Source organism: Chrysoperla carnea, chromosome 2 (assembly GCF_905475395.1).
Source record: "Chrysoperla carnea chromosome 2, inChrCarn1.1, whole genome shotgun sequence".
NCBI lineage: Eukaryota > Metazoa > Arthropoda > Insecta > Neuroptera > Chrysopidae > Chrysoperla > Chrysoperla carnea.
The window spans coordinates 21,798,694-21,824,727 of record NC_058338.1 but is presented as its reverse complement, the minus strand read 5'-3'; the positions used below and the strand labels follow the sequence as shown (position 1 = coordinate 21,824,727).

General features: G+C 33.9%; 3 protein-coding genes across 5 annotated transcripts in view; all 3 read right to left on the bottom strand.

Annotated features, from left to right (window-relative positions):
- Nucleotides 1-685: 685 nt before the first annotated feature.
- Nucleotides 686-13,334, bottom strand: LOC123291971 (nose resistant to fluoxetine protein 6-like). 2 transcript variants are annotated; one of them, XM_044872459.1, is made up of 10 exons: nucleotides 13,165-13,334; nucleotides 12,940-13,103; nucleotides 12,438-12,612; nucleotides 11,396-11,598; nucleotides 11,189-11,315; nucleotides 10,915-11,104; nucleotides 1,437-1,579; nucleotides 1,237-1,342; nucleotides 1,043-1,182; nucleotides 686-952 (listed from the first exon to the last, which is right to left on the bottom strand). In XM_044872459.1, the coding sequence occupies exons 1-9, from the start codon at nucleotides 13,189-13,191 to the stop codon at nucleotides 1,085-1,087; spliced, it is 1,233 nt and encodes a 410-aa protein (XP_044728394.1). In that variant the 5' UTR covers nucleotides 13,192-13,334; the 3' UTR covers nucleotides 686-952; nucleotides 1,043-1,084. The 2 variants fall into 2 exon arrangements, with proteins under 2 accessions (XP_044728394.1, XP_044728392.1); XM_044872457.1 differs by having other exon boundaries at nucleotides 686-913.
- A 1,082-nt stretch (nucleotides 13,335-14,416) lies between these two features.
- Nucleotides 14,417-15,886, bottom strand: LOC123292540. The gene is made up of 3 exons (XM_044873253.1): nucleotides 15,856-15,886; nucleotides 15,105-15,284; nucleotides 14,417-14,748 (listed from the first exon to the last, which is right to left on the bottom strand). The coding sequence occupies exons 1-3, from the start codon at nucleotides 15,884-15,886 to the stop codon at nucleotides 14,417-14,419; spliced, it is 543 nt and encodes a 180-aa protein (XP_044729188.1).
- Nucleotides 15,887-19,381: 3,495 nt separating this feature from the next.
- Nucleotides 19,382-26,034, bottom strand: part of LOC123293790 (collagen alpha-2(IV) chain-like) — a 54,813-nt gene continuing 48,160 nt past the window's right edge. The window contains exons 5-9 of one of the 2 annotated variants that reach the window (XM_044874701.1): nucleotides 23,734-25,797; nucleotides 21,961-23,580; nucleotides 21,331-21,501; nucleotides 20,113-21,177; nucleotides 19,382-20,042 (exon numbers count right to left, since the gene is read on the bottom strand). In XM_044874701.1, the coding sequence (XP_044730636.1) occupies nucleotides 19,414-20,042; nucleotides 20,113-21,177; nucleotides 21,331-21,501; nucleotides 21,961-23,580; nucleotides 23,734-25,797 (5,549 nt within the window). In that variant the 3' untranslated portion in view covers nucleotides 19,382-19,413. Of the gene's footprint in view, nucleotides 20,043-20,112; nucleotides 25,798-26,034 lie in introns of both variants that reach the window. The other variant, XM_044874699.1, reaches the window with a different exon arrangement.

Sequence of the window (26,034 nt, the reverse complement as noted above, 5' to 3'; positions counted from 1 at the left end):
TTCGAGAGGAATTTTTATTAAAAATTAAAAAAACATTTATAGCGTACCAAGATAATTTTCATTTGCATTACTTTTGAGATATTATAGCAATTTTGCAAATGTTTTTTTTTTTTTTTTAATACAAAACTGAATGAAAACTAATAAATCAGAATCCGATTTTTTGTTATATTTTTGGGTGTGATGGACTATTTGAAAATAAGCTATGTACTTATATCAATTCTCGGCCCTGTTTCAAATCCGTTTTAAGTTTTAGATAAAATAACTAATCCATACACTATTTATCAAGCACTTTCTTTTTTATTTTGGCATAAAAGAGATACAAACGGGAACAGACTTAGGCAAAAAATTAAAATCGATCTAATTCGAAGTAAACACGAATGAAAATTATCGGAGACAAGTAAAATTTACAAAATTTAAAAAAACCCCGAGAAAATTTTTAGGTACCAGAAACATTAAAAGTGGCGTTTGGATCAGATTTAGTCTCTACTCAATTTTTGGAAAAAAAGCAAAGTCATATTTCCTGGAATTTGACTTTAAGGAAATAACTGAAAATAATTGAAAAATTTTTCAAAGGAAATAATAAGGAGGAAATTGCATTTCTACATAAAAGAAAACAAATTTATTTTTTTGGAAAAAAACAATTTTTTTATATTCGTTCAAAAAAAATAGTCGTGTACATAAAAGAATTGAGTTGTTGAATAAAAATTTTTTTTGACAAAAGTCGAAAAATTGAATATAAGTTTTACAACCCAACTTAGCAGAATTTTTGGTGTTTCGTAGCCCAATTAGAGCTGCCTGATTAAATAAAACTTTTTTTGTTAATAATAATCCTGTAAACTATGTAAGCTTCATTTTGAGTTTTCCTTATGGTTTTCGGATTTTACACCATAAAATGTATATGAAGACATGTTCCCTAAAAATTATCCATGAAATTTTTATATGCAACAACGATCTTAAATAAATAGTAATATATTATTAGAAAAAAAAACTAAATTAGTTTTTAAAATTGAAACAAAATTTCTTATATTTCAAGCATACGTACACAATATGGTAGCTGTCCCAATTCCAAAGTGGTAGTTCAAAATTATTTAATTTGTCGAATAGACAACGGTAATACATTTTCTACAATACAATTTCTATTTTTATCTGCATTTTCCTTTTTTTGAGATTTTTTCCCTACAACTTTTTTTGTTTATTAAAATACATAAGAAAAATTTTTTCAACAAATAATCTTACATTTATAATACCATACTTCTAAGTTGAAAATTGGACATTCAAAAAGTAAATATAGACATGTAGCGAAAAATATGGTTAAAACTGTATCAGCAAATATTTCATTAAACTAAAATCAGTAACAAATGTATATTAGTCGTTCGAATAAAAAAAGGGAATATTTTCATAGTAATAAATTAAATTAATTGATCATAAATTCATACCGTATCAAAAGGTGAAAAGTATTTTGTTGTGCGTGATCTTCCAAGCTTGAATACTTGAACAAAAAGATGTGTTAAATACATACTATACGATATTCGGCTTAAAGGAATCCATGCATTTAAAGATAGAAACCAATTAACTGGACCTAAAAAAATTATAAAACATTCATCAAATCGTCAACTCAATATGAGTTTGGTTTTTTAAGTCTATTTAACTAAAATATTCAGCTTTCATAACATCTAAGAAAATTTTTTTGAACTTGAAACCTTTGCTTCTTTTAACCTACCTCCATTGCCGGTGTAACAAGCAAATATTACCCAACATATACTAGCACTCCATAATGGTCTGGAAAATGTTATATACAAAGGGTCCCATGGAATTTCTTTGGAATAGTCATCCACAGTTAAAGGATGAACCACCAGTACCATACTTAACATTGAAATTAAGGATACCATCCACATAAATATAACAAATTTCTGTAAATATCCAAACGAATCATTGAAAAAAGTATATATTTTAAATCGAATAATATAATTTTTTTTTCATATGCAATTACGTACCCTTTTTAACTTTTTAGGTGTTTTTAAATTATAAATAAAATGTCCTAAAAGAACACCCATTAACCATGTTATAGCTCGTGTATGAGTAGGACTATAATAATATGTAATTCACTTGTGAACGTCCTCACTAAAATTCAAAAATATTAATTCCACCTGGATTCTCCGTCCATTAATGTATTTTAACAATGATTCAAAAGTATAACTTACAGTTTAGATTCTAACGGACTCAGATATTTTAATTTCAAATTTTTCGAATATACAATTAAAAATGTTGAAATATGTAATACTAGCAAAAGTATCGGAATGACTGTGTGTGCAAACTTTTTCCAGCGCCACATTGGATACAAAATTAAAGGGGATAACACATACAACTGCATATCAACTGACAAATACCATGTGTGGCTCATACACTGTAGAAATAATCAAATATTTATTTAATACTGAATAGACGTGGGACACCACGGGTGAGTGGCTTCCTATTGACGAGTCTACCAAACTTTTCTCTACGATTTTTTCCCGAAATTGATGCGCTTTAAAATGAACATGATGACATCATATTCGAGTTATCGTTCTGAAAAAACGCAGCAGGGAATTTGTCGGACACTATGACCAATTGGTAACATTAGTAATTATTAAACTATGACATATTTTGTCCGACTTAAACGAATAAGCCGTACTTAAATTTTTTTTTAATACTTATATGGTTCACTTTTGCTGAATTGTTTGATAATTATTTATGTTATCGAGTGGTCATATGATGTCGTCATGCTCATTTAAAAACGTAGCCTTTTCGTCAAAAGAAAGCCACTCACCAAGTTACGGGTAAAAAGTGTTAAAACCAAAGACTAAGTAAGACTAAGTAGTAACATTTTCATGCATAATCAATTTTTGTTTAATGTATTTCATCTGCGGAACAATATTTCGAACAAAAGATGATTTTTTTTGTTGTTTTTGTGTAAAGAAGAAATTTTTATTTTAGAGTATTCTACTAACGAGCTCGAGTTTACTTCTAGATGACTCTGAGCGCCAAGATTAAATAAATATGCCTTTGATTACAATTTCTTTGAAAAATTAATATCCTATTTTAGCTATCCTGACCGAAATGTTTGGTATGACAAATGCCCTCCTTCGCTAAAATAAAATACATAAAAAAATAATTTCCTACTGCTCGAAGCTTTAATTCAACTGCTGAATATTGTAATAAACAATCTGCTAAAGCATTTGTTGGGCCAAATGCGATTACATACACGACAGTAGTTACCAGACATTTCTATTTGCGTAGTTTAAAAACAAAACTGTGAAACTTACTGATTCATTTGGATTAACATAATTTTGTATATATAGTAATTGTGACCACCAATAACTTTTACAATATCCCAAAAATCCAAACTTGTCCAACACGAAATGCCACAATGGTCCACTTCCTAATTTATAAAAAATGGTGAGTGCTAATAATAGAACGACGAACAATCCAACTGTTAATCTGAAATGTTACAAATTTTATTTTCGAACATTATTTTATTATCTTTATTATTTAAAAAAAGCATGACTTAGAAATCATTCTCATAAAAGTAAAGAAGATATAAATCATTCTATCTGAAAGTTTAGATTTCTCTGAATACATTGCATCTCAAGGGCGAAAATTTTACATATCACAGGCAGATTTTCACTTTCAACCTCGCTCTCCCCGTATTAGGGGTGGAATCCGCCATTACCGAAAAGGTTCCCCACGCACCCCCTTTACATAATGACAAGCAAAACTCGGCTCTATCTCTTAGACCAAGAGATCTCGAAAATTATTTATACATACCTTATATAACGATGTAGATAAAATATTCCCCAAGGTATTTTACCTTTAACCTTTTCAATGTGTTTTAAAAACGTATATGTTAACAAACAGCCACTTATTGTTAAAAATGTATCCACGCATAATGTGCCACCAGTGATATACGTAGCCAATAATGAATTAATATACTAAAAAATATAAACTTTAACTACCTTTATTGAAAATAATTTTTTATTTTCAAATCCTTACGTGTTTTTCTGCTTGATTATTCATCATTAAAACTGACAGAACATGATTTAAAAAGAATCGATGGTCTACGATAATCCAAAAAATGCTTAACACACGCAATCCGTTCAAACAAGAGATTGTATTTGGTGTATTTTCATTTGGTGGATATATTTTGAACAGCTTTTCTCCGTTGTAGTACAAAGAAAATGCACGAAAAATGAAATATTTACCTTTAATAAAAAGATTAAATTAAAAATTGAGAAACTCAAACCTGCAAAATTTTGATTTTTGACAATGAAATTGATTTTATTGTCAAATAAAAGAACTCTGATATTAGTAAATTTAAATTAATTGTAAGTAATTTTTATATGTAACATTTTTTCTGAAAATTCATTCATTCAAATATGTTAAAACTGGAAAATCCAAAAACCTCAACTTCAAGGATTAGTACCTCGAAAAAAGACCACTTGATCTTTGGCTCTTTATCCGGTCAAATTAAATACATAAATACGAGTAAGGGTACAAAAATTTGCACCCTGCAGAAATTTGGTAGGATAAGAGATTAAGGAAAATAATCATGTTCATACATCTCCATTCACCAAACAAACTATAGTTTTCTATGTCAAAGGATTTGTTTAATGATTTTATAGATGAAAGAAAGAGTAGATTATGAGTTATTTTTTTCACTCCTTTACGAATGTTATTCAAATTAATGGTTCGTGTACAAAAAGCTTTGTTTGCACTGATAGATTACCTGGAAAGTAGAAAAATTTTCTTTTTATGAAATTCACTTACCTGTAAATTTCATATTAGAACAATCCAAAACGGTACAGAACAATATCCACAAAAAGAATATTAAAACAATTGCTCTGAAATTTTTTTACAGTATTATTTTAAATAATAATATTTATAATGATTAATTAATAATATTTTGGTAGTAGGGTTTGGTTTAACATCCTTGGGAGAAAAAATAAATTGAATTTATTAATTAATAAGCGAATTATTGGATAGATATAAATTGCCTAAGCAGTTCGAATAATTTTAGAGCTGGTATTGTTAGTCAAAACAAGTGAAATTTACTAAATTTATAAAAATCCCCGATAAATTTTTCGAGCACGGAACCCTAAACTCGCACTTGAAACAAAAAAACCCCAATCGGTTCATCCATTTGGGCTCTACGATGCCACAGGCAGACAGACACACATAGCGGTCAAACTTAAAACACCCCTTTTTGGTTCGGGGGTTTTACACATAGCGATCAAACTTATAACACCCCATTTTTTTGATTCGTATAAATATTTATGTTTTGCCCTCTTGATAACTTAATCAAATGCATATTTGATTAATCCATTACAAATAAGCATCTAAGAATAAACTTACATAGTTAAGTGATCACTTTCACTAAAATTAAATGTATCAGCCGTTGAACATGTGTCATCAGACATTTCGATAATCCATAAATTACTAATATTGACCATATTAAATAGATTATCCAATATAGTGATTAAATCTTCAGTTGAACATTTATGCGGAATACAAATACCCTTTGCAAAACTTAAATTCATTGGTTTTATTGTAATTTTATATAAACAATATTTGCCTTTAATATTTTTATGTTGAATACTTAAACATTCATCATAGTCTCCTAGTTCAAGGCCATTGCCTTCAAGTAATCCAGCTGGTATACTTTTAGCAGAGGAATCGATTACTAAAAGAATTAATTTTAATATATTTGCATAAGGATATTAAATGAACCAAAAGTTTCATAGCCTATTTAGGCAAATTAAGCCTGGAATTCATGTTTCAAATGAAAAAGAATTTCACATTCAACTTAGTTGATTTTAGGGTTCGTGGTTAAATTTTATCATAGCATTTAACTGATCGATAATATTCATGAAAAGCATATATTTGATTACAATGATAAGAACTACAACGCATCCAAAAATTAATTTCAAAAAGTATTTATGCCACTCCTAAAAAACCATTGAATTATAATGAAAAAACTTTTTCATTTGATTTGGGCTTCGAAAAATAACTGTTGAATATATACTTACATTTTAATACCCAATAATGTTTTAATGATGTACTAATTGTGTAAAGGTCTGATAGGCACCCCATAGAAATATTAAATTGTAAAATGTTAAAAAATTGATTAGCTATAGGCATATCCACATTTAAGTCAGCTTTTAGAGATTTCGAATTCGTATTTTGTAGCGATATTATGAAAATTATAACTAAAATAACAATATAAATCAGTATATCAGTAATTGACCTAGAGTTTTCTTAGAAAGCGATGATGTCGTATTAGTCGAGCCAATAATTTCACATTGGGGAAATACATTTAGAGTCGTCAAAATACGTGTGATAGCTCCTTGGACTTGGATTGTCTAGAAAGACTTGTCGGAAGCATTTTTTTGTTCATAAAAATTTAACGGCCAATTTGACCACTTGATTAAACAATATAACCTTGTCTACCACCTCGAACCTGCCCTACTTATCTATTTTTGTCTTTCAATATCTACATACGTAGTTCACCTTTGCTGAATTGTTAAATAATTCCCTGTTGCGTATTTTTGACCGAAATTTGGTAGACTCGCCACTCACAAAATTTGAATTATGTATTTACCATTTTACAAAGCACCATTTCTGTCCCAAGGTCTATAAAGTTTTTTTTTCAAAATAAAAATACATACCCAGGATTTGCTGCACTTTAAGGGTAGACATTTTAAAATTAAACTAAAAAATTTTTTTCTTTGCAGGATAGATTTTTTTGTATTATATTTTTGTTGATATTGCAACTGTTACCAGCAGGTATACTGGAAATATTTGAAAAATTACCGTCATTGATGATAATATTTTAACACGCTATAATTAAGTTTTTAAAAAATTTTTCGAATGTATTTATGTCAAGAAAAGTATTATTATTTTGATACCATGTATATATAAAATATATACAGGTATACCAAGTTTAGTTCTAAGTTTGTAACGCTTAAAAATATTTATGCTACGAATAAAATTTTAGTATATTTGCTCATAAATTCACCTTATTAGTTAACTTCCGGTTGTAACATAATAACATAATAACATTCAAATAATCCATCATACAATCCGTCGAAATATTGATGGATTTAATATTATCTTGAACATCCCAAGTTACAAATAAAGGAAAATGAACGAAACCACTGGCATTTTGCTAAAATCTCATGGAATGTGTTTCTCAGGTGTCAAATATCATTAGTAACGCATGAGCTAGTGGCGCTTGTTAATAAACAAGAGGAGTTTGTTAATAAACAAGAAATTGTTAATTCAATGGAACGGCTAATGTTAAAGTTGGCTAACAAAATTAATAAACAGGCAACTTGAATTACGTATACGTTATGCATGTATGATAATACTTTTGATGAACATGTTAGAACATTAAAAATATTAGTGATTCAGTTTTTTTATTGGTGAGTATTCTTTTAAGATAAAATATAACATATCTTTCATAAAATTATCATAATTAAATTTACGGTGATTTATCAAATTTAAAAAAAATGTTATTATGATTAATAAAATATGTAAATAAGTTTAAACATTTGGTTACATTGCATATATAACACATGTTATATTGCAGTGGTCATTGCCCCGAAGAAAATTGATATCATCTTTATCAAAATTACCAATCACTGTACATAGTTGTTAAAACTATGATTGGACATTATTTCGAGAGCTTTTTTTTATTCAGAAAACATCTATAGCGTACCAAGATAATTTTCATTCGCATTACTTTCGAGATATTATAGCAATTTTGCAAATGGTTTTTTTTTAAATACAAAACTGAATGAAAACTAATAAATCAGAATCCGATTTTTTTTCATATTGTTGGGTGTGATGGACTATTTGAAAAGAAGCTATGTACTTATATCAGCCATGTATTCTCGGCCCTGTTTCAAATCCGTTTTAAGTTTTAGGTAAAATAACTAATCCATACACTATTTATCAAGCACTTACTGTTTTATTTTGACATAAAAGGGATACAAATGGGAACAGACTTAGGCAAAAAATTAAAATCGATCTTATTCGAAGTAAACCGGAATGAAAATTATCGGGGACAAATAAAATTTACAAAATTTAAAAAACCTCGAGAAATTTTTTAGGTACGGAACCCAAAACTCGCACTTGAAACATAGCTAAACACCTTTTTTGGTTCGGGAGTTAAAAACTAGAAATGTTCTTTTAGAAACATTAAAAGTGGCGTTTGGATCAGATTTTGTTCCTACTCAATTTTTGGGGAAAAAGCAAAGTCATATTTCCTGGAATTTTACTTTAAGGAAATAACTGAAAATAATTGAAAAAAAAAATTGTTTCAAAGGAAATATTAAAGAGGAAATTACATTTCTACATAAAAGAAAACAAATTAATTTTTGGAAAAAAACAATTTTTTTATATTTGTTCAAAAAAATAGTCGTGTACATAAAAAAATTGAGTTGTTGAACAAAAATTTTTTTTGACAAAAGTCGAAAAATTGCATATAAGTTTTACAACCCAACTTAGCAGAACTTTTGGTGTTTCGTAGCCCAATTAGAGCTGCCTGATTAAATAAAACTTTTTTTGTTAATAATAATCCTGTAAACTATGTAAGCTTCATTTTGAGTTTTCCTTATGGTTTTCGGATTTTACACCATAAAATGTATATGTAGACATGTTCTCTAAAAATTATCCATGAAATTTTTATTGGCAACAACGATCTTAAATAAATAGTAATATATTATTAGAAAATAAAACTAAAATTAGTATTTACAAGTGAAAACAAACAATTGACTGAGTTAATTGTTGAAATACCATGCATAGTCAGTGTTGATTTCTTTATCACATAACACATACAAACATGTGACACATGCATAACTGATAATCAAGTATAGTACATATTATAAAATTTCCGCCTAATTGGCGCCCTCACGGGTAAAAGGGTAAACAGTGATGTTTACGAAAAAATGTTTCAAACAAAAGTTGTTTAACTTTTATATAAGGATAAGGAACATTTTTTACATTTAAACTTTTGTTCTATCTCTAACGGTTTACAAGATGGGTCCTACGGACCCAAGACCCAATTGACCTATGATGCTCATTTACGAACTTGACCTCACTGTTTACGTTCTGAGTACGTTGTAAAAATTTCAGCCCGGTATCTTTTTTCGTTTTTGAGTTATCGTGTCCACAAACGGACGGACGGACAACCGGAAATGGACTAATTAGGTGATTTTATGAACACCTATGACAAAATTTTTTTCCTAGCATCATTATTTTTAAGCGTTACAAACTTGGGACTAAAAATTGAAACAAAATTTCTTATAAATCAAGCATACGTACACAATATGGTAGCTGTCCCAATTCCAAAGTGGTAGTTCAAAATTATTTAATTTGTCGAATAGACAACGGTAATACATTTTCTACAATACAATTTCTATTTTTATCTGCATTTTCCTTTTTTTGAGATTTTTTCCCTACAACTTTTTTTGTTTATTAAAATACATAAGAAAAATTTTTTCAACAAATAATCTTACATTTATAATACCATACTTCTAAGTTGAAAATTGGACATTCGAAAAGTAAATATAGACATGTAGCGAAAAATATGGTTAAAACTGTATCAGCAAATATTTCATTGAACTAAAATCAGTAACAAATGTATATTAGTCGTTCGAATAAAAAAAGGGAATATTTTCATAGGAATAAATTCCTCGATATATTATAAACTTTTGAATATCTATAGAGATTATTTTGCTTTAGCGAATTTTCTCTTCGAAAAAGTTACTTATATGCAAGCCCGATCGAAATAAGTAATCCACTAACCCTGTCGTCTGAGAGTACGGATTAGTTTGCAGCAAATCCGGTAGTTCTGATTTTTTGCAAACTTGTTTATGACGTTGAACTAATGAATAATCCAAGTTTAAGACCTCGAGCGCCGGACGTAACTTTGTCAAAAATCTCAAAACCGTGCAAATATCGGCTTTTTAAAGATGTTTTTAACGTAATATAGTCTTCGAGATAAAGACTTTCAAACCAATTACGGGGGATTACGAATAATTAGGGTCAAAATTCAATCAGAACGACAGAATATTGCAAAAATTTGCAAATTTCGAGAAAATGATTAATTTTGAAAAGGTTGATCATGGAAACTATTGTATCTACAGAGATATTTCTAGTTTCTAGTTACTTTTTAAAATTTCTTAAAAAAGGTTTTATCAAAAACTAAGAAGACAATTAAAGATAGTTCGAGTCTCAGTAAAAAACAGTTCGAGTCTCATATTTTTGTAAATTTAGGCTACTTTAAAACATCCTGAAAAGGTAGTATCTAAAACTAGTCCTTAGGGTTATAATCGCCAAAATGTGGAAAAAGGCAAAATTTTCACAAAGTTGCGTTTAGCGTTCAAGGTCACAAACTTGGATTAATCATTGGCCAACAGCATAAAGTCTGTGAAAAATCTAAAAGTTACTATTGGCACCTAAACTGCTTTTTATATAAGAAAAACAAAAGACATTTGCGAGCAAAATCGACAAGTAAGCAAAATTATAATTTTAAAATAAACAACCTATTTCTACCTATTACAAAAAATTTTTAATTGATCATAAATTCATACCGTATCAAAAGGTGAAAAGTATTTTGTTGTGCGTGATCTTCCAAGCTTGAATACTTGAACGAAAAGATGTGTTAAATACATACTATACGATATTCGACATAAAGGAATCCATACATTTAAAGATAGAAACCAATTAATTGGACCTAAAAAAATTATAAAACATTCATCAAATCGTCAACTCAATATGAGTTTGGTTTTTTAAGTCTATTTAACTAAAATATTCAGCTTTCATAACATCTGAGAAAACATTTTGAACTTGAAATCTTTGCTTCTTTTAACCTACCTCCATGGCCGGTGTAACAAGCAAATATTACCCAACATAAACCAGCACTCCATAATGGTCTGGAAAATGTTATATACAAAGGATCCCATGGAATTTCTTTGGAATAGTCATCCACAGTTAAAGGATGAACCACCAGTACCATACTTAACATTAAAATTAAGGATCCTATCCACATAAATATCACAAATTTCTGTAAATAACAAAACGAATAATTGAAAAAATTATATTTTTTAAATAGAATAATATAATTTTTTTTTCATATGCAATTACGTACCCTTTTTAACTTTTTAGGTGTTTTTAAATTATAAATAAAATGTCCTAAAAGAACACCCATTAACCATGTTATAGCTCGTGTATGAGTAGGACTATAATAATATGTATTCCAATTGTGAACGTCCTCACTAAAATTCAAAAATATTATTTCCACCTGGATTCTCCGTCCATTAATGTATTTAAACTATGATTCAAAAGTATAACTTACAGTGTAGATTCTATCGGACTCAGATATTTTAATTTCAAATTTTTCGAATATACAATTAAAAATGTTGAAATATGTAATACTAGCAAAAGTATCGGAATGACTGTGTGTGCAAACTTTTTCCAGCGCCACATTGGATACAAAATTAAAGGGGATAACACATATAATTGCATATCAACTGACAAATACCATGTGTGGATCATACACTGTAGAAATAATCAAATATTAATTTAATACTGAATAGACGTGGGACACCACGGGTGAGTGGCTTCCTATTGACGAATCTACCAAACTTTTCTCTACGATTTTTTTCCGAAATTGATGCGCTTTAAAATGAGCATGATGACATCATATTCGAATTATCGTTCTGAAAAAACGCAGCAGGGAATTCTTCGGACACTATGACGATATTAAATACTTATATGGTTCACTTTTGCTGAATTGTTTGATAAATCTTAGTGTTATCGAGTGGTCATATGATGTCGTCATGCTCATTTAAAAACGTAGCCTTTTCGTCAAAAGAAAGCCACTCACGAAGTTACGGGTATGTATTCATTTTAAAAAGAAAACTGTGGTCTAGAATAAATTTATTCAAAAAAAGTGTTAAAACCAAAGACCATGAGAAAAACCATGTTTAAAGTATTTCATCTGCGGAAAAATATTTCGAACAGAAGATGATTTTTTTTGTTGTTGTAAAGAAGAAATTTTTAATTTAGAATATTCTACTAACGAGCTCGAGTTTACTTTAAATGACTCTGAAAGCCAAGATTAAATAAATATGCCTTTGATTACAATTTCTTTGAAAAATTAATATCCTATTTTAGCTATCCTGACCGAAATGTATGGTATGACAAATGCCCTCCTTCGCTAAAGAAAAATTATATAAAAAAATAATTTCCTACTGCTCGAAGCTTTAATTCAACTGCTGAATATTGTAATAAACAATCTGCTAAAGCATTTGTTGGGCCAAATGCGATTACATACACGACAGTAGTTACCAGGCATTTCTATCTGCGTAGTTTAAAAACAAAACTGTGAAACTTACTGATTCATTTGGATTAACATAATTTTGTATATATAGTAATTGTGACCACCAATAATTTTTACAATATCCCAAAAATCCAAACTTGTCCAACACGAAATGCCACAATGGTCCACTTCCTAATTTATAAAAAATGGTGAGTGCTAATAATAGAACGACGAACAATCCAACTGTTAATCTGAAATGTTACAAATTTTATTTTCGAACATTATTTTATTATCTTTATTATTTAAAAAAAGCATGACTTAGAAATCATTCTCATAAAAGTAAAGAAGATATAAATCATTCTATCTGAAAGTTTAGATTTCTCTGAATACATTGCATCTCAAGGGCGAAAATTTTACATATCACAGGCAGATTTTCACTTTCAACCTCGCTCTCCCCGTATTAGGGGTGGAATCCGCCATTACCGAAAAGGTTCCCCACGCACCCCCTTTACATAATGACAAGCAAAACTCGGCTCTATCTCTTAGACCAAGAGATCTCGAAAATTATTTATACATACCTTATATAACGATGTAGATAAAATATTCCCCAAGGTATTTTACCTTTAACCTTTTCAATGTGTTTTAAAAACGTATATGTTAACAAACAGCCACTTATTGTTAAAAATGTATCCACGCATAATGTGCCACCAGTGATATACGTAGCCAATAATGAATTAATATACTAAAAAATATAAACTTTAACTACCTTTATTGAAAATAATTTTTTATTTTCAAATCCTTACGTGTTTTTCTGCTTGATTATTCATCATTAAAACTGACAGAACATGATTTAAAAAGAATCGATGGTCTACGATAATCCAAAAAATGCTTAACACACGCAATCCGTTCAAACAAGAGATTGTATTTGGTGTATTTTCATTTGGTGGATATATTTTGAACAGTTTTTCTCCGTTGTAATACAAAGAAAATGCTCGAAAAATGAAATATTTACCTTTAATAAAAAGATTAAATTAAAAATTGAGAAACTTAAACCTGCAAAATCTTGATTTTTGACAATGAAATTGATTTCATTGTCAAATAAAAGAACTCTGGTATTAGTACATTTAAATTAATTGTAAGTAATTTTTATATGTAACATTTTTTCTGAAAAGTCATTCATTCAAATATGTTAAAACTGGCAAATCCAAAAACCTCAACTTCTAAGATTAGTACCTCCAAAAAAGACCACTTGATCTTTGGCTCTTTATCCGGTCAAATTTAATACAAAAATACGAGTAAGGGTACAAAAATTTTCACCATCTCCATTCACCAAACAAACTATAGTTTTCTATGTGAAAGGATTTTTTTAATGATTTTAAAGATGAAAGAAATAGTAGATTATGAGTTATTTTTTACACTCCTTTACGAATGGTATTCAAATTAATGGTTCGTGTACTAAAAGCTTTGTTTGCACTGATAGATTAACTGGAAAGTAGAAAAATTTTCTTTTTATGAAATTCACTTACCTCTAAATTTCGGATTAGAACAATCCAAAACGGTACAGAACAATATCCACAGAAAGAATATTAAAACAATTGATCTGAAATTTTTTACAGTATTATTTTAAATAATAATATTTATAATGATAATTAATAATCCTTTGGTAGTAGGGTTTGGTTTAACATCGTTGGGAGAAAAAATAAATTGAAGCGAATTATTGGATAGATATAAATTGCCTAAGCAATTCGAATAATTTTAGAGCTGGTATTGTTAGTCAAAACAAGTGAAATTTACTAAATTTATAAAAATCCCCGATAAATTTTTCGAGCACGGAACCCTAAACTCGCACTTGAAACAAAAAACCCCAATCAGTTCATTCATTTGGGCGCTACGATGCCACAGACAGACAGACACACATAGCGGTCAAACTTAAAGTACCCCTTTTTGGTTCGGGGGTTTTACACATAGCGGTCAAACATATAACACCCTATTTTTTTGGTTCGTAAAAATATTTATGTTTAGCCCTCTTGATAACTTAAGAATCTAATAATAAACTTACATAGTTAAGTGATCAATTTCACTAAAATTAAATGTATCAGCCGTTGAACATGTGTCATGAGACATTTCGATGGTCCATAAATTACTAATATTGACCATAATAAATAGATTATCCAATATAGTGATTAGATCTTCAGTTGAACATTTATGCGGAATACAAATACCTTTTGCAAAACTTAAATTCATTGGCTTTATTGTGATTTTATATAAACAATATTTGCCTTTAATATTTTTATGTTGAATACTTAAACATTCATCATAGTCTCCTAGTTCAAGACCATTGCCTTCAAGTAATCCAGCTGGTATACTTTTAGCAGAGGAATCGATTACTAAAAGAATTAATTTTAATATATTTGAATAAGGATATTAAATGAACCAAAAGTTTCATAGCCTATTTAGGCAAATTAAGCCTGGAATTCATGTTTCAAATGAAAAAGAATTTCACATTCAACTTAGTTGATTTTAAGGTTCGCGGTTAAATTTTTAAATTTTATCACAGCATTTAAACTGACCGATAATGTTCATGAAAAGCATATAGTTGATTACAATGATAAGAACTACAACGCATCCAAAAATCAATTTCAAAAAGTATTTATGCCACTCCTAAAAAACCATTGAATTATAATGAAAAAGCTTTGTCATTTGATTTGTGCTTTCGAAAAATAACTATTGAATATATACTTACGTTTTAATACCCAATAATGTTTTAAAGATGTACTAATTGTGTAAAGGTCTGTTAGGCACCCCATAGAAATATTAAATTGTAAAATGTTAAAAAATTGATCAGCTATAGCCATATCCACATTTAAGTCAGGTTTTGGAGATTGCGAATTCGTAATTTGTAACGATATTACGAAAATTATAACTAAAATATAAATTTTTTTAGTAAATCAGTAATTGACGTTGATTTTTCTTAGAAAGTGGTGATGTCATATTAGTCAACAAGTTCAAATTGGGGAAATATACTTAAAGATAAGAGTCGTCAAAATACGTGTGATAGCTCGTTTTGCTTAGAATGATGTCTAGAAAGACGTGTCGGAAGCATTTTTTAGTTCATAAAAATTTGTCGGCCACTGTGGCCATTTGATAATTATTAAACAATATAAGCTTGTCTACGACCTCGAACCTGCCCTACTTAAGTATTTTTGTCTTTCAATATCTACATACGCAGTTCATTTTTGCTGAATTGTTTAACAATGATTAATGTTATCAAGTGGTCATGGTGTCCGAAAAATTCTCTGTTGCGTTTTTTTGACCGATAAATTAAACGTGATGTCATCGGGCTCATTTGAGACACGGAGCGCTTTTGAAAAAAGTAATAGAGAGAAGTTTGGTAGACTCGCCACTCACAAAAATTGATTTATGCATTTATCATTTTACAAAGCACCATTTTTGTCCCACGGTCTATAAAATTTTTTCAAAATAAAAATACATACCAAGGATTTGTTGCACTTTAAGGGTAGACATTTTTAAATTGAACTAAAATATTTTGTTCTTTACAAGATATTTTTTTTTGTATTATATTTTTGATATTGCAACTGTTACCAGTAGGTAGGTATACTGGAAATATTTGAAGAATTAACGTCATTGATGATAATATTTTAACATGCTATAATTAAGTTTTTAAAAAATTTTTCGAATGTATTTATGTCAAGAAAAGTATTATTATTTTGATACCATGTATATACAAAATATATCAAGGTATACCAAGTTTAGTTCTATGTTTGTAACGCTTAAAAATATTTATGCTACGAATAAAATTTTAGTACTTCCGGTTGTCCGTCTGCCCGTCTGTCAACACGGACATAACTCAAAAACGAAAAATATCTGAAATTTTTTAAAGCGTGCTAAGGACGTTAAAATTGAAGTCGAGTTCGTAAATGCTCAACATATGTCGATTTCGTCTTGTTAGAACAAAAGATTAAATGTCAAAAATTTCCTTATAAAAAAATTAAACAACTTTTGCTTAAAACATCACTATTTACCCGCGAGGGCGCGAATAAAGTTAGAAACCAGCATATACTTTATCTACTGAGGAAGTGAGAAGAAACATACTCTTATTACTGTGTGTGTAAGAGTGGCTATATTTCTTTACTTACACGACGAAAAAAACAAACGATTATGCAGTCTACACTGCCTGTACATGGTTTTTCAACAATTAACTCAGTCAATTGTTTGTTTTCACTTATTTATGCTCTAATAGATTTACGTAGTTCACTTTTGCTGAATTGTTTTATAATTATATATATTCATATTGTCCGACATATACCCTACTGCGTTTTTAGGATCGATAGATTATAAATGACGTGTTAATTTGAAACCACAACACTTTCGAACAAAGTTATCTTTAAAAACTTTGAAATTGTATTTTTTAATATACATAGTACTTTTTCTTGAGTAATAAATAAACAATAGAACAGTTAAAAACGTGTGCAAGGCTCCATTTGTACCTTATGATATTATTAAAGTAGCTAAAGACTTAAAGAGGCATTGACATGTATTCAGCACAAAGTTATCGCGTGGTCGTTGGGTTTCGTTATCCTGAAAGAAAAGTGTTGAATATTCAACGGGTGATTATTTTATATACAAATTATAATGTAACATAAATTTCTATGATTATTTAATTGGTATCGTATTTAGAGATAACGATACTATTTAACACAATTATAAAAAAAAATTCAATTCCAAGGTTATTTGAATTAATATTATATGCGTAGATATATACCGGATGGCCTAAATAACTGCAGTGGAGGTGCACAGTTGGCCACATTTTTGAACCATATTTCTCCTGGTGCGACAACAAATATTTTTCAGTTATACATGTAAAGTTATACATCATAATCCAATGACATTCTATATTTTCAACTAATATATTATGTGTAACTCATATGCGGTATAATCATTTGTAGATAAAAACTACTCGAACACACAAAAAATAAAACGCCTAGTCATGATTTACATAAAAAGATCTTTGTATTTTTCGGTTATTTACAAAATCATATTTGTTGATTCATTTTCTAATTGATTGTTTTTTTATAGTATTAATTTAAAATTTATCAAAACTTTGGTAATTTTGACATTTCCCTTCAAATATTTAGTATTTATTGAACCCAATAAAAAAAGCTGCTAAATTTATGGTTGAAAATATTTTTACCTTATTTTCAACTTTGATGATGAATTTTGTTATAACTTCATAAATGTAGACGAAAAATAATTTTTTTTTTAATTTTCAGAATTGATTTAGACTTTGTCCAACTTCATAAAAAAAATCAAGCTGTATTTTTTAAAACTGTATGATGCTCGTATGTAGATCCTTAAACCTTATTAAGTTCTGACAACTTTCTGGGTTGTTGAATTATTTTTTGTAAAGTTTGATGAAACAGAAGTTTAAAATGACTGTAGTATAAAATCAAATCTATAAATCTTATTGACGTAACTTTTTATTTAAATAATAATAGTATTCGGGTACTTAAGATTGTTTTGGCGATAATTAGAGGTTCGTTAAACTTTTAAGTAGATTATTTTGCATTTAAAACTTAGGTATTTTTAATTAAATGCATTGTTCTATAGACCTATATTCAAAAAAATAATTAATTTTTCCTGTTATCATTTTGTCAAATTGATCAAGTTTTTTGTCAATTATTTTTTTAAATTGTATTTTAGAATATTTACATGTTATCTAATCTCTTTAGTGTCTTTAAAATCTAACGAATGTTAGATTTAATTTAGACAATTCTTTTTACACAGTGCTTGTGATTAAAAATTTACTTACCGTATCTTAAATTTTGTTCTAACGTAGTTATGTATTAAAACCACTTTTGAAAGATGTAGCATGAAAACCGAACGATAATTTTGAATTTAAACTCTATTCTATGATTCAAAAGATAGTGTCGTCTGATTTCATCTTGTTAAAAGATCAAACAAACATAAGTAGCGCAACGCCTTAACTAAATTAATTTCATAGCTGTCTTTGATGTTTTATGGCATTGCAAGTTAAAAAGTTTGATATTGGATGGATATCTTTTAAGAAACGTGACGCTAACAAAACCTTGGCCCTTGTCGTTGTTAATAAACTGATATTAAAGTTACAAACTGGTACAATACCTACAATATCTGGTGATGCTGCAACATTGAATTTGAAAATTGTCAGGTTTTAATGGTGATTCTGCGGCTGCCAAGCGTTTGGAAATTGAAATAATAAATTCATTTAATATTAGCGTATTCGGTTTTTACCTGGTGCTTGACTGTGAATTTTAACTGTCAAAACATGTTCGGAATAATAGTATTTTGAAACAACTGATGTTGCAATCTGCAAGCATCTGGCACACATCGAATATAAACTATACAAGAAATCTTTTAAAGAGGTTAAAGGAAAGCTGTTGAAAGATACAGAAAATTTGATTTTTATTTACATACATTTTATTAGAAAAAGCAATTAAATATTTTGAATATATATAGGTATAATACAAATACTTTTTTTTTTTAAATTACTCAGTAAAAAAATTTATAATACAAAAAATTAATTAATATAAAATTATTTATTTTTATTTTTTAATTGATTCGTGTTTGATGTTTTACATTAAAACTTTTACGAATTCTTTCTAGAAACATTCACACATACAGTCTTTACATAATTATTTCTTAAAATTATTATGTAATTTATTCCTTATCTGTATATAAACGATCTAGAAAACAGTATTTTTATCATTTTCAAATTTAAGTTAGGACTAAGACATTTTCTCAACAAAACACAGATAAGGATATTTATATAAATAGAAATTGCCTATTAATTATGTCGTAATTGCACATTTTTCTATGAAATAAATAATAAGATATTAAAAAGGGCAGTGTGAAATAAACATTTATGAAAAATGGCAAGAAGACTTTTAAAAATAACAATTTTATTTTATATTTTTATTTTGTTTCTTTTTAAGCATAAAATAAAATTATTATTCTTGTTAAAATCTATTTTCTACAAAATATAAAATAGTTAATTAATCGCTTTTCTTCTTAACTTTGCGTATTCGCTTACGACTTGGAGATCGTATAACTGATTCTTGTGGTAAATTACTTTGTAATAATACCTGCTGGAAGGAGTTCGATGCAAACGGACTATAATTATTATTATTATTCACATTTCGATAGTTATTTAAATCATTTTGATTGCATTGTGAACAAGGGTATGGGACAGGGTACGCACTGGGGAATATTGGTGATATCATATTTGGGTTGGTATGGTTACCTGGGCAATAGGGGAAAAATACTACGGGAATAAAACCAATAAAACCGTAAGGAGGTACGTAATTCGGTGGATATTGTTGTAAATTATTTGTGTAATTATTTGACCCTTGATAATTGTTGTTGTTATCTAAAGTGTTCGTTGGCGGTGCTGATGGTGATGAGGATTCGGTTTTATTTGATCCTGGTTCAACTAAATAGCATGGGCATGTACTTGGCACGGATTGAAATTGTATTGGATATGGTATAATAAATATTGGCGGTTGTTGTGGACCACCAGGAACAAGATCTGATGGTGGGTTGTTATTTGGCGGTTGAACTCCAATTGCATTATTTCCCGGATTATTTTGACAATTTTGATTGTTGCACACTTGCCCGGGATAACCTAAAATAAGGATAATATTATTTAACAAATGACGGAAATTCAGAAATTAATCTAAAGCAAAATAAAATACCTGGATAAGCAGGATAAACTGGGTATCCTGGATAATATGGTGGATAACCGTTTAATCCAGGTTGATCGGGGCCAGAAGGTCGACTTGGTACTCCACTTTGTGCTGGAATACTGGGGATAATTGGCTGTCCTGGTTGACTTGGTGAGCCTGGTTGTCCTGATGTGCCAGGCGAGCCTGGTGATCCAGGAGTTCCTGGTTGAGCCGGTGTACTAGGATACCCTCCTTGTGATGGTTGGTTTGGATATCCAGATTGATCTGGTCGTTGCGGATATTCATTTTGACCTGGAAGGCCTGGTCTACCTGGCTGTCTTTGCGTGCCAGGGGAACCAGGAACTCCTGGAGAGCCTGGTTGTCCAGATGTACTTGGGTATCCTCCTTGTGATGGTGTATTTGGATATCCGGATTGATCTGGCCGTTGTGGATATCCACTTTGCCCTGGTTGTCCTTGCGTGCCAGGGGCACCAGGAGCTCCTGAAGAGCCAGGTTGTCCAGGTGTAGCTGGGTATCCTCCTTGCGATGGTTGGTTTGGATATCCAGATTGATCTGGTCGTTGTGGATATCCACTTTGTCCTGGTTGGCCTGGTCTTCCAGGCAGTCCTGGTGCGCCAGGAGTTCCTGGAGTGCCTGGTTGTCCAGGTGTACTTGGGAATCCTCCTTGCGATGGTTTATTTGGATATCCGGATTGATCTGGTCTTTGTGGATATCCACTTTGTCCAGGTTGGCCGGGTCTGCCTGGCAGTCCTGGTGTGCCCGGGGAACCAGGAGTTCCTGGAGAGCCTGGTTGTCCGGGTGTACTTGGGAATCCTCCTTGCGATGGTTTATTTGGATATCCTGATTGATCTGGTTGTTGTGGATATCCAGTTTGTCCTGGTTGGCCTGGTTTTCCAGGCAGTCCTGGTGCGCCAGGAGTACCAGGAGTTCCTAGAGAGCCTGGTTGTCCAGGTGTACTTGGAAATCCTCCTTGGGATGGTTCGTTTGGATATCCAGATTGATCTGGTCGTTGTGGATATCCACTTTGTCCTGGTTGGCCTGGTCTTCCAGGCAGTCCTGGTGCGCCAGGAGTACCAGGAGTTCCTGGAGTGCCTGGTTGTCCAGATGTACTTGGAGATCCTCCTTGCGATGGTTGATTTGGATATCCTGATTGATCTGGTCGTTGTGGATATCCACTTTGGTCTGGTTGGTCGGGTCTGTTTGGCTGTCCTTGCGAGCCAGGTGAACCAGGAGTTCCTGGAGTGCCTGGTTGTCCAGGTGTACTTGGGAATCCTCCTTGCGATGGCTTATTTGGATATCCGGATTGATCTGGTCTTTGTGGATATCCACTTTGTCCAGGTTGGCCGGGTCTGCCTGGCAGTCCTGGTGTGCCCGGGGAACCAGGAGTTCCTGGAGAGCCTGGTTGTCCGGGTGTACTTGGGAATCCTCCTTGCGATGGTTTATTTGGATATCCTGATTGATCTGGTTGTTGTGGATATCCAGTTTGTCCTGGTTGGCCTGGTTTTCCAGGCAGTCCTGGTGCGCCAGGAGTACCAGGAGTTCCTAGAGAGCCTGGTTGTCCAGGTGTACTTGGAAATCCTCCTTGGGATGGTTCGTTTGGATATCCAGATTGATCTGGTCGTTGTGGATATCCACTTTGTCCTGGTTGGCCTGGTCTTCCAGGCAGTCCTGGTGCGCCAGGAGTACCAGGAGTTCCTGGAGTGCCTGGTTGTCCAGATGTACTTGGAGATCCTCCTTGCGATGGTTGATTTGGATATCCTGATTGATCTGGTCGTTGTGGATATCCACTTTGGTCTGGTTGGTCGGGTCTGTTTGGCTGTCCTTGCGAGCCAGGTGAACCAGGAGTTCCTGGAGTGCCTGGTTGTCCAGGTGTACTTGGGTATCCTCCTTGCGATGGTTTATTTGGATATCCGGATTGATCTGGTCTTTGTGGATATCCACTTTGTCCAGGTTGGCCGGGTCTGCCTGGCAGTCCTGGTGTGCCCGGGGAACCAGGAGTTCCTGGAGAGCCTGGTTGTCCGGGTGTACTTGGGAATCCTCCTTGCGATGGTTTATTTGGATATCCTGATTGATCTGGCCGTTGTGGATATCCAGTTTGTCCTGGTTGGCCGGGCCTTCCTGGCAGTCCTTGTGCACCAGGGGTACCAGGAGTTCCTGGAGTGCCTGGTTGTCCAGGTGTACTTGGGTATCCTCCTTGCGTCGGTTTATTCGGATATCCGGATTGATCTGGTCTTTGTGGATATCCACTTTGTCCTGGTTGGCCGGGTATACCTGGCTGTCCTTGAGTGCCGGGGGAACCAGGAGTTCCTGGAGAGCCTGGTTGGCCATCTGTACTTGGGAATCCTCCTTGCGATGGTTTATTTGGATATCCTGATTGATCTGGTCGTTGTGGATATCCACTTTGTCCTGTTTGGCCTGGTCTTCCAGGCAGTCCTGGTGCGCCAGGGGTACCAGGAGTTCCTGGAGTGCCTGGTTGTCCAGGTGTTATTGGGTATCCTCCTTGCGATGGTTTATTTGGATATCCTGATTGATCTGGTTGTTGTGGATATTGACTTTGTCCTGGTTGGCCGTTACTGCCTGGCAGTCCTGGTGCACCAGGGGTACCAGGAGTTCCTGGAGAGCCTGGTTGGCCAGGTGTACTTGGGAATCCTCCTTGCGATGGTTTATTTGGATATCCTGATTGATCTGGTCGTTGTGGATATCCACTTTGGTCTGGTTGGTCGGGTCTATTTGGCTGTCCTTGCGAGCCAGGTGAACCAGGTGTTACCGGAGAGCTTGGTTGTCCAGGTGTACTTGGGAATCCTCCTTGCGATGGTTTATTTGGATATCCGGTTTGATCTGGTCTTTGTGGATATCCACTTTGTCCAGGTTGGCCGGGTCTGCCTGGCAGTCCTGGTGTGCCCGGAGAACCAGGAGTTCCTGGAGAGCCTGGTTGGCCATCTGTACTTGGGAATCCTCCTTGCGATGGTTTATTTGGATATCCTGATTGATCTGGTCGTTGTGGATATCCACTTTGTCCTGTTTGGCCTGGTCTTCCAGGCAGTCCTGGTGCGCCAGGGGTACCAGGAGTTCCTGGAGTGCCTGGTTGTCCAGGTGTTATTGGGTATCCTCCTTGCGATGGTTTATTTGGATATCCTGATTGATCTGGTTGTTGTGGATATTGACTTTGTCCTGGTTGGCCGTTACTGCCTGGCAGTCCTGGTGCACCAGGGGTACCAGGAGTTCCTGGAGAGCCTGGTTGGCCAGGTGTACTTGGGAATCCTCCTTGCGATGGTTTATTTGGATATCCTGATTGATCTGGTCGTTGTGGATATCCACTTTGTCCTGGTTGGCCGGGTCTGCCTGGCAGTCCTGTTGTTCCTGGGGAACCAGGAGTTCCTGGAGAGCCTGGTTGGCCAGGTGTACTTGGGAACCCTCCTTGCGATGGTTTATTTGGATATACTGATTGATCTGGTCGTTGAGGATATCCACTTTGTCCTGGTTGGCCGTTACTGCCAGGCAGTCCTGGTGCACCCGGGGTACCAGGAGTTCCTGGAGAGCCGGGTTGGCCAGGTGGGCTTGGGAATCCCCCTTGCGATGGTTTATTTGGATATCCTGATTGATCTGGTCGTTGTGGATATCCACTTTGTCCTGGTTGGCCTGGTCTTCCTGGCAGTCCTGGTGCGCCAGGGGTACCAGGAGTTCCTGAAGTGCCTGGTTGTCCAGGTGTACTTGGGTATCCTCCTTGCGGTGGTCTATTCGGATATCCTGATTGATCTGGTCGTTGTGGATATCCACTTTGTCCTGGTTGGCCGTTACTGCCTGGCAGTCCTGGTGCACCAGGGGTACCAGGAGTTCCTGGAGAGCCTGGTTGGCCAGGTGTACTTGGGAATCCTCCTTGCGATGGTTTATTTGGATATCCTGATTGATCTGGTCGTTGAGGATATCCACTTTGGCCTGGTTGGCCTGGTCTTCCTGGCAGTCCTGGTGCGCCAGGGGTACCAGGAGTTCCTGAAGTGCCTGGTTGTCCAGGGGTACTTGGGTATCCTCCTTGCGGTGGTTTATTCGGATATCCTGATTGATCTGGTCGTTGTGGATATCCACTTTGTCCTGGTTGGCCGTTACTGCCTGGCAGTCCTGGTGCACCAGGGGTACCAGGAGTTCCTGGAGAGCCTGGTTGGCCAGGTGTACTTGGGAATCCTCCTTGCGATGGTTCATTTGGATATCCTGATTGATCTGGTCGTTGAGGATATCCACTTTGTCCTGGTTGGCCTGGTCTTCCTGGCAGTCCTGGTGCGCCAGGGGTACCAGGAGTTCCTGAAGTGCCTGGTTGTCCAGGTGTACTTGGGTATCCTCCTTGCGGTGGTTTATTCGGATATCCTGATTGATCTGGTCGTTGTGGATATCCACTTTGTCCTGGTTGGCCGTTACTGCCTGGCAGTCCTGTTGCACCAGGGGTACCAGGAGTTCCTGGAGTGCCTGGTTGTCCAGGTGTACTTGGGAATCCTCCTTGCGATGGTTTATTTGGATATCCCGATTGATCTGGTCGTTGTGGATATCCACTTTGTCCTGGTTGGCCGTTACTGCCTGGCAGTCCTGGTGCACCAGGGGTACCAGGAGTTCCTGGAGAGCCTGGTTTGTCTGGTGTACTTGGGTATGCTCCTTGCGTTGGTTGGTTTGGATATCCGGATTGATCTGGTCGTTGTGGATATTCACCTTGACCTGGAACTCCGGGACTACCTGGTAGGCCTGGGATGCCAGGTGAACCAGGAGCTCCTGAAGAGCCTGGTTGCCCAGGTATACTTGGATATCCTCCTTGAGATGGCTGATTTGATCCTGTAGTACCTGATTGTACAGGTGTACTTGGGAATCCTCCTTGCGATGGTTTATTTGGATATCCGGGTTGATTTGGTTGTTGTGGATATCCTGGTTCGCCGGGTGTGCCTGGCAGTCCTGGTGCGCCAGGGGTTCCTGGAGTTCCTGAAGAGCCTGGTTGTCCAGGTATACTTGGGAATCCTCCTTGCGATGGTTTATTTGGATATCCTGATTGATCTGGTATTTGTGGATATCCACTTTGTCCTGGTTGGCCGGGTCGTCCAGGTAGTCCTGGTGTGCCAGGGATACCAGGAGTTCCTGGAGAGCCTGGTTGTCCAGGTGTACTTGGATATCCTCCTAGCGATGGCTGATTTGATCCTGCAGTACCTGATTGTCCAGGTGTACTTGGGAATCCTCCTTGCGGTGGTTTATTTGGATATCCGGATTGATTTGGCCGTTGTGGATATCCACTTTGTCCTGGTTGACCGGGTATACCTGGCTGTCCTTGCGAGCCAGTGGAACCAGGAATTCCTGGAGAGCCTGGTTGTTCGGGTGTACTTGGGTATCCTCCTTGCGTTGGTTGATTTGGATATCCAGATTGATCTGGTCGTTGAGGATATCCACTTTGTCCTGGTTGACCGGGCAGTCCTGGTGCGCCAGGGGTACCAGGAGTTCCTGGAGAGCCTGGTCTTCCTGGTTTACTTGGGTATCCTCCTTGCGATGGTTGATTTGGATACCCGGATTGATTTGGTCGTTGTGGATACCCACTTTGCCCTATTTGGCTGGGACTACCCGACTGTCCTGGTGTGCCAATTGAATCAGGAGTTCCTGGAGTACTAGGATATACCCCTTGCGATGGTTGATTTGGTGTACCTGATGACAATCCCGGCTGTGGCCGACCTAAAAAATAAAATATTCTGTAATTAGTTTATTATTGTTTTAGTTTTGTTATTAGTATACTAATGCGAAATTATTATTGTTATAATTAAGTCGTCATCTTTAACTTTTCTGGGGATTATTTCGAATAAACTGTTTAATGGTAACCAATTTCTATATTTCAAGTCTAGCAATAACTTTTCTATACTTAATCTAACTATTATATTGGCTACATTCTATTGATAAGTTTTTTTTACATAA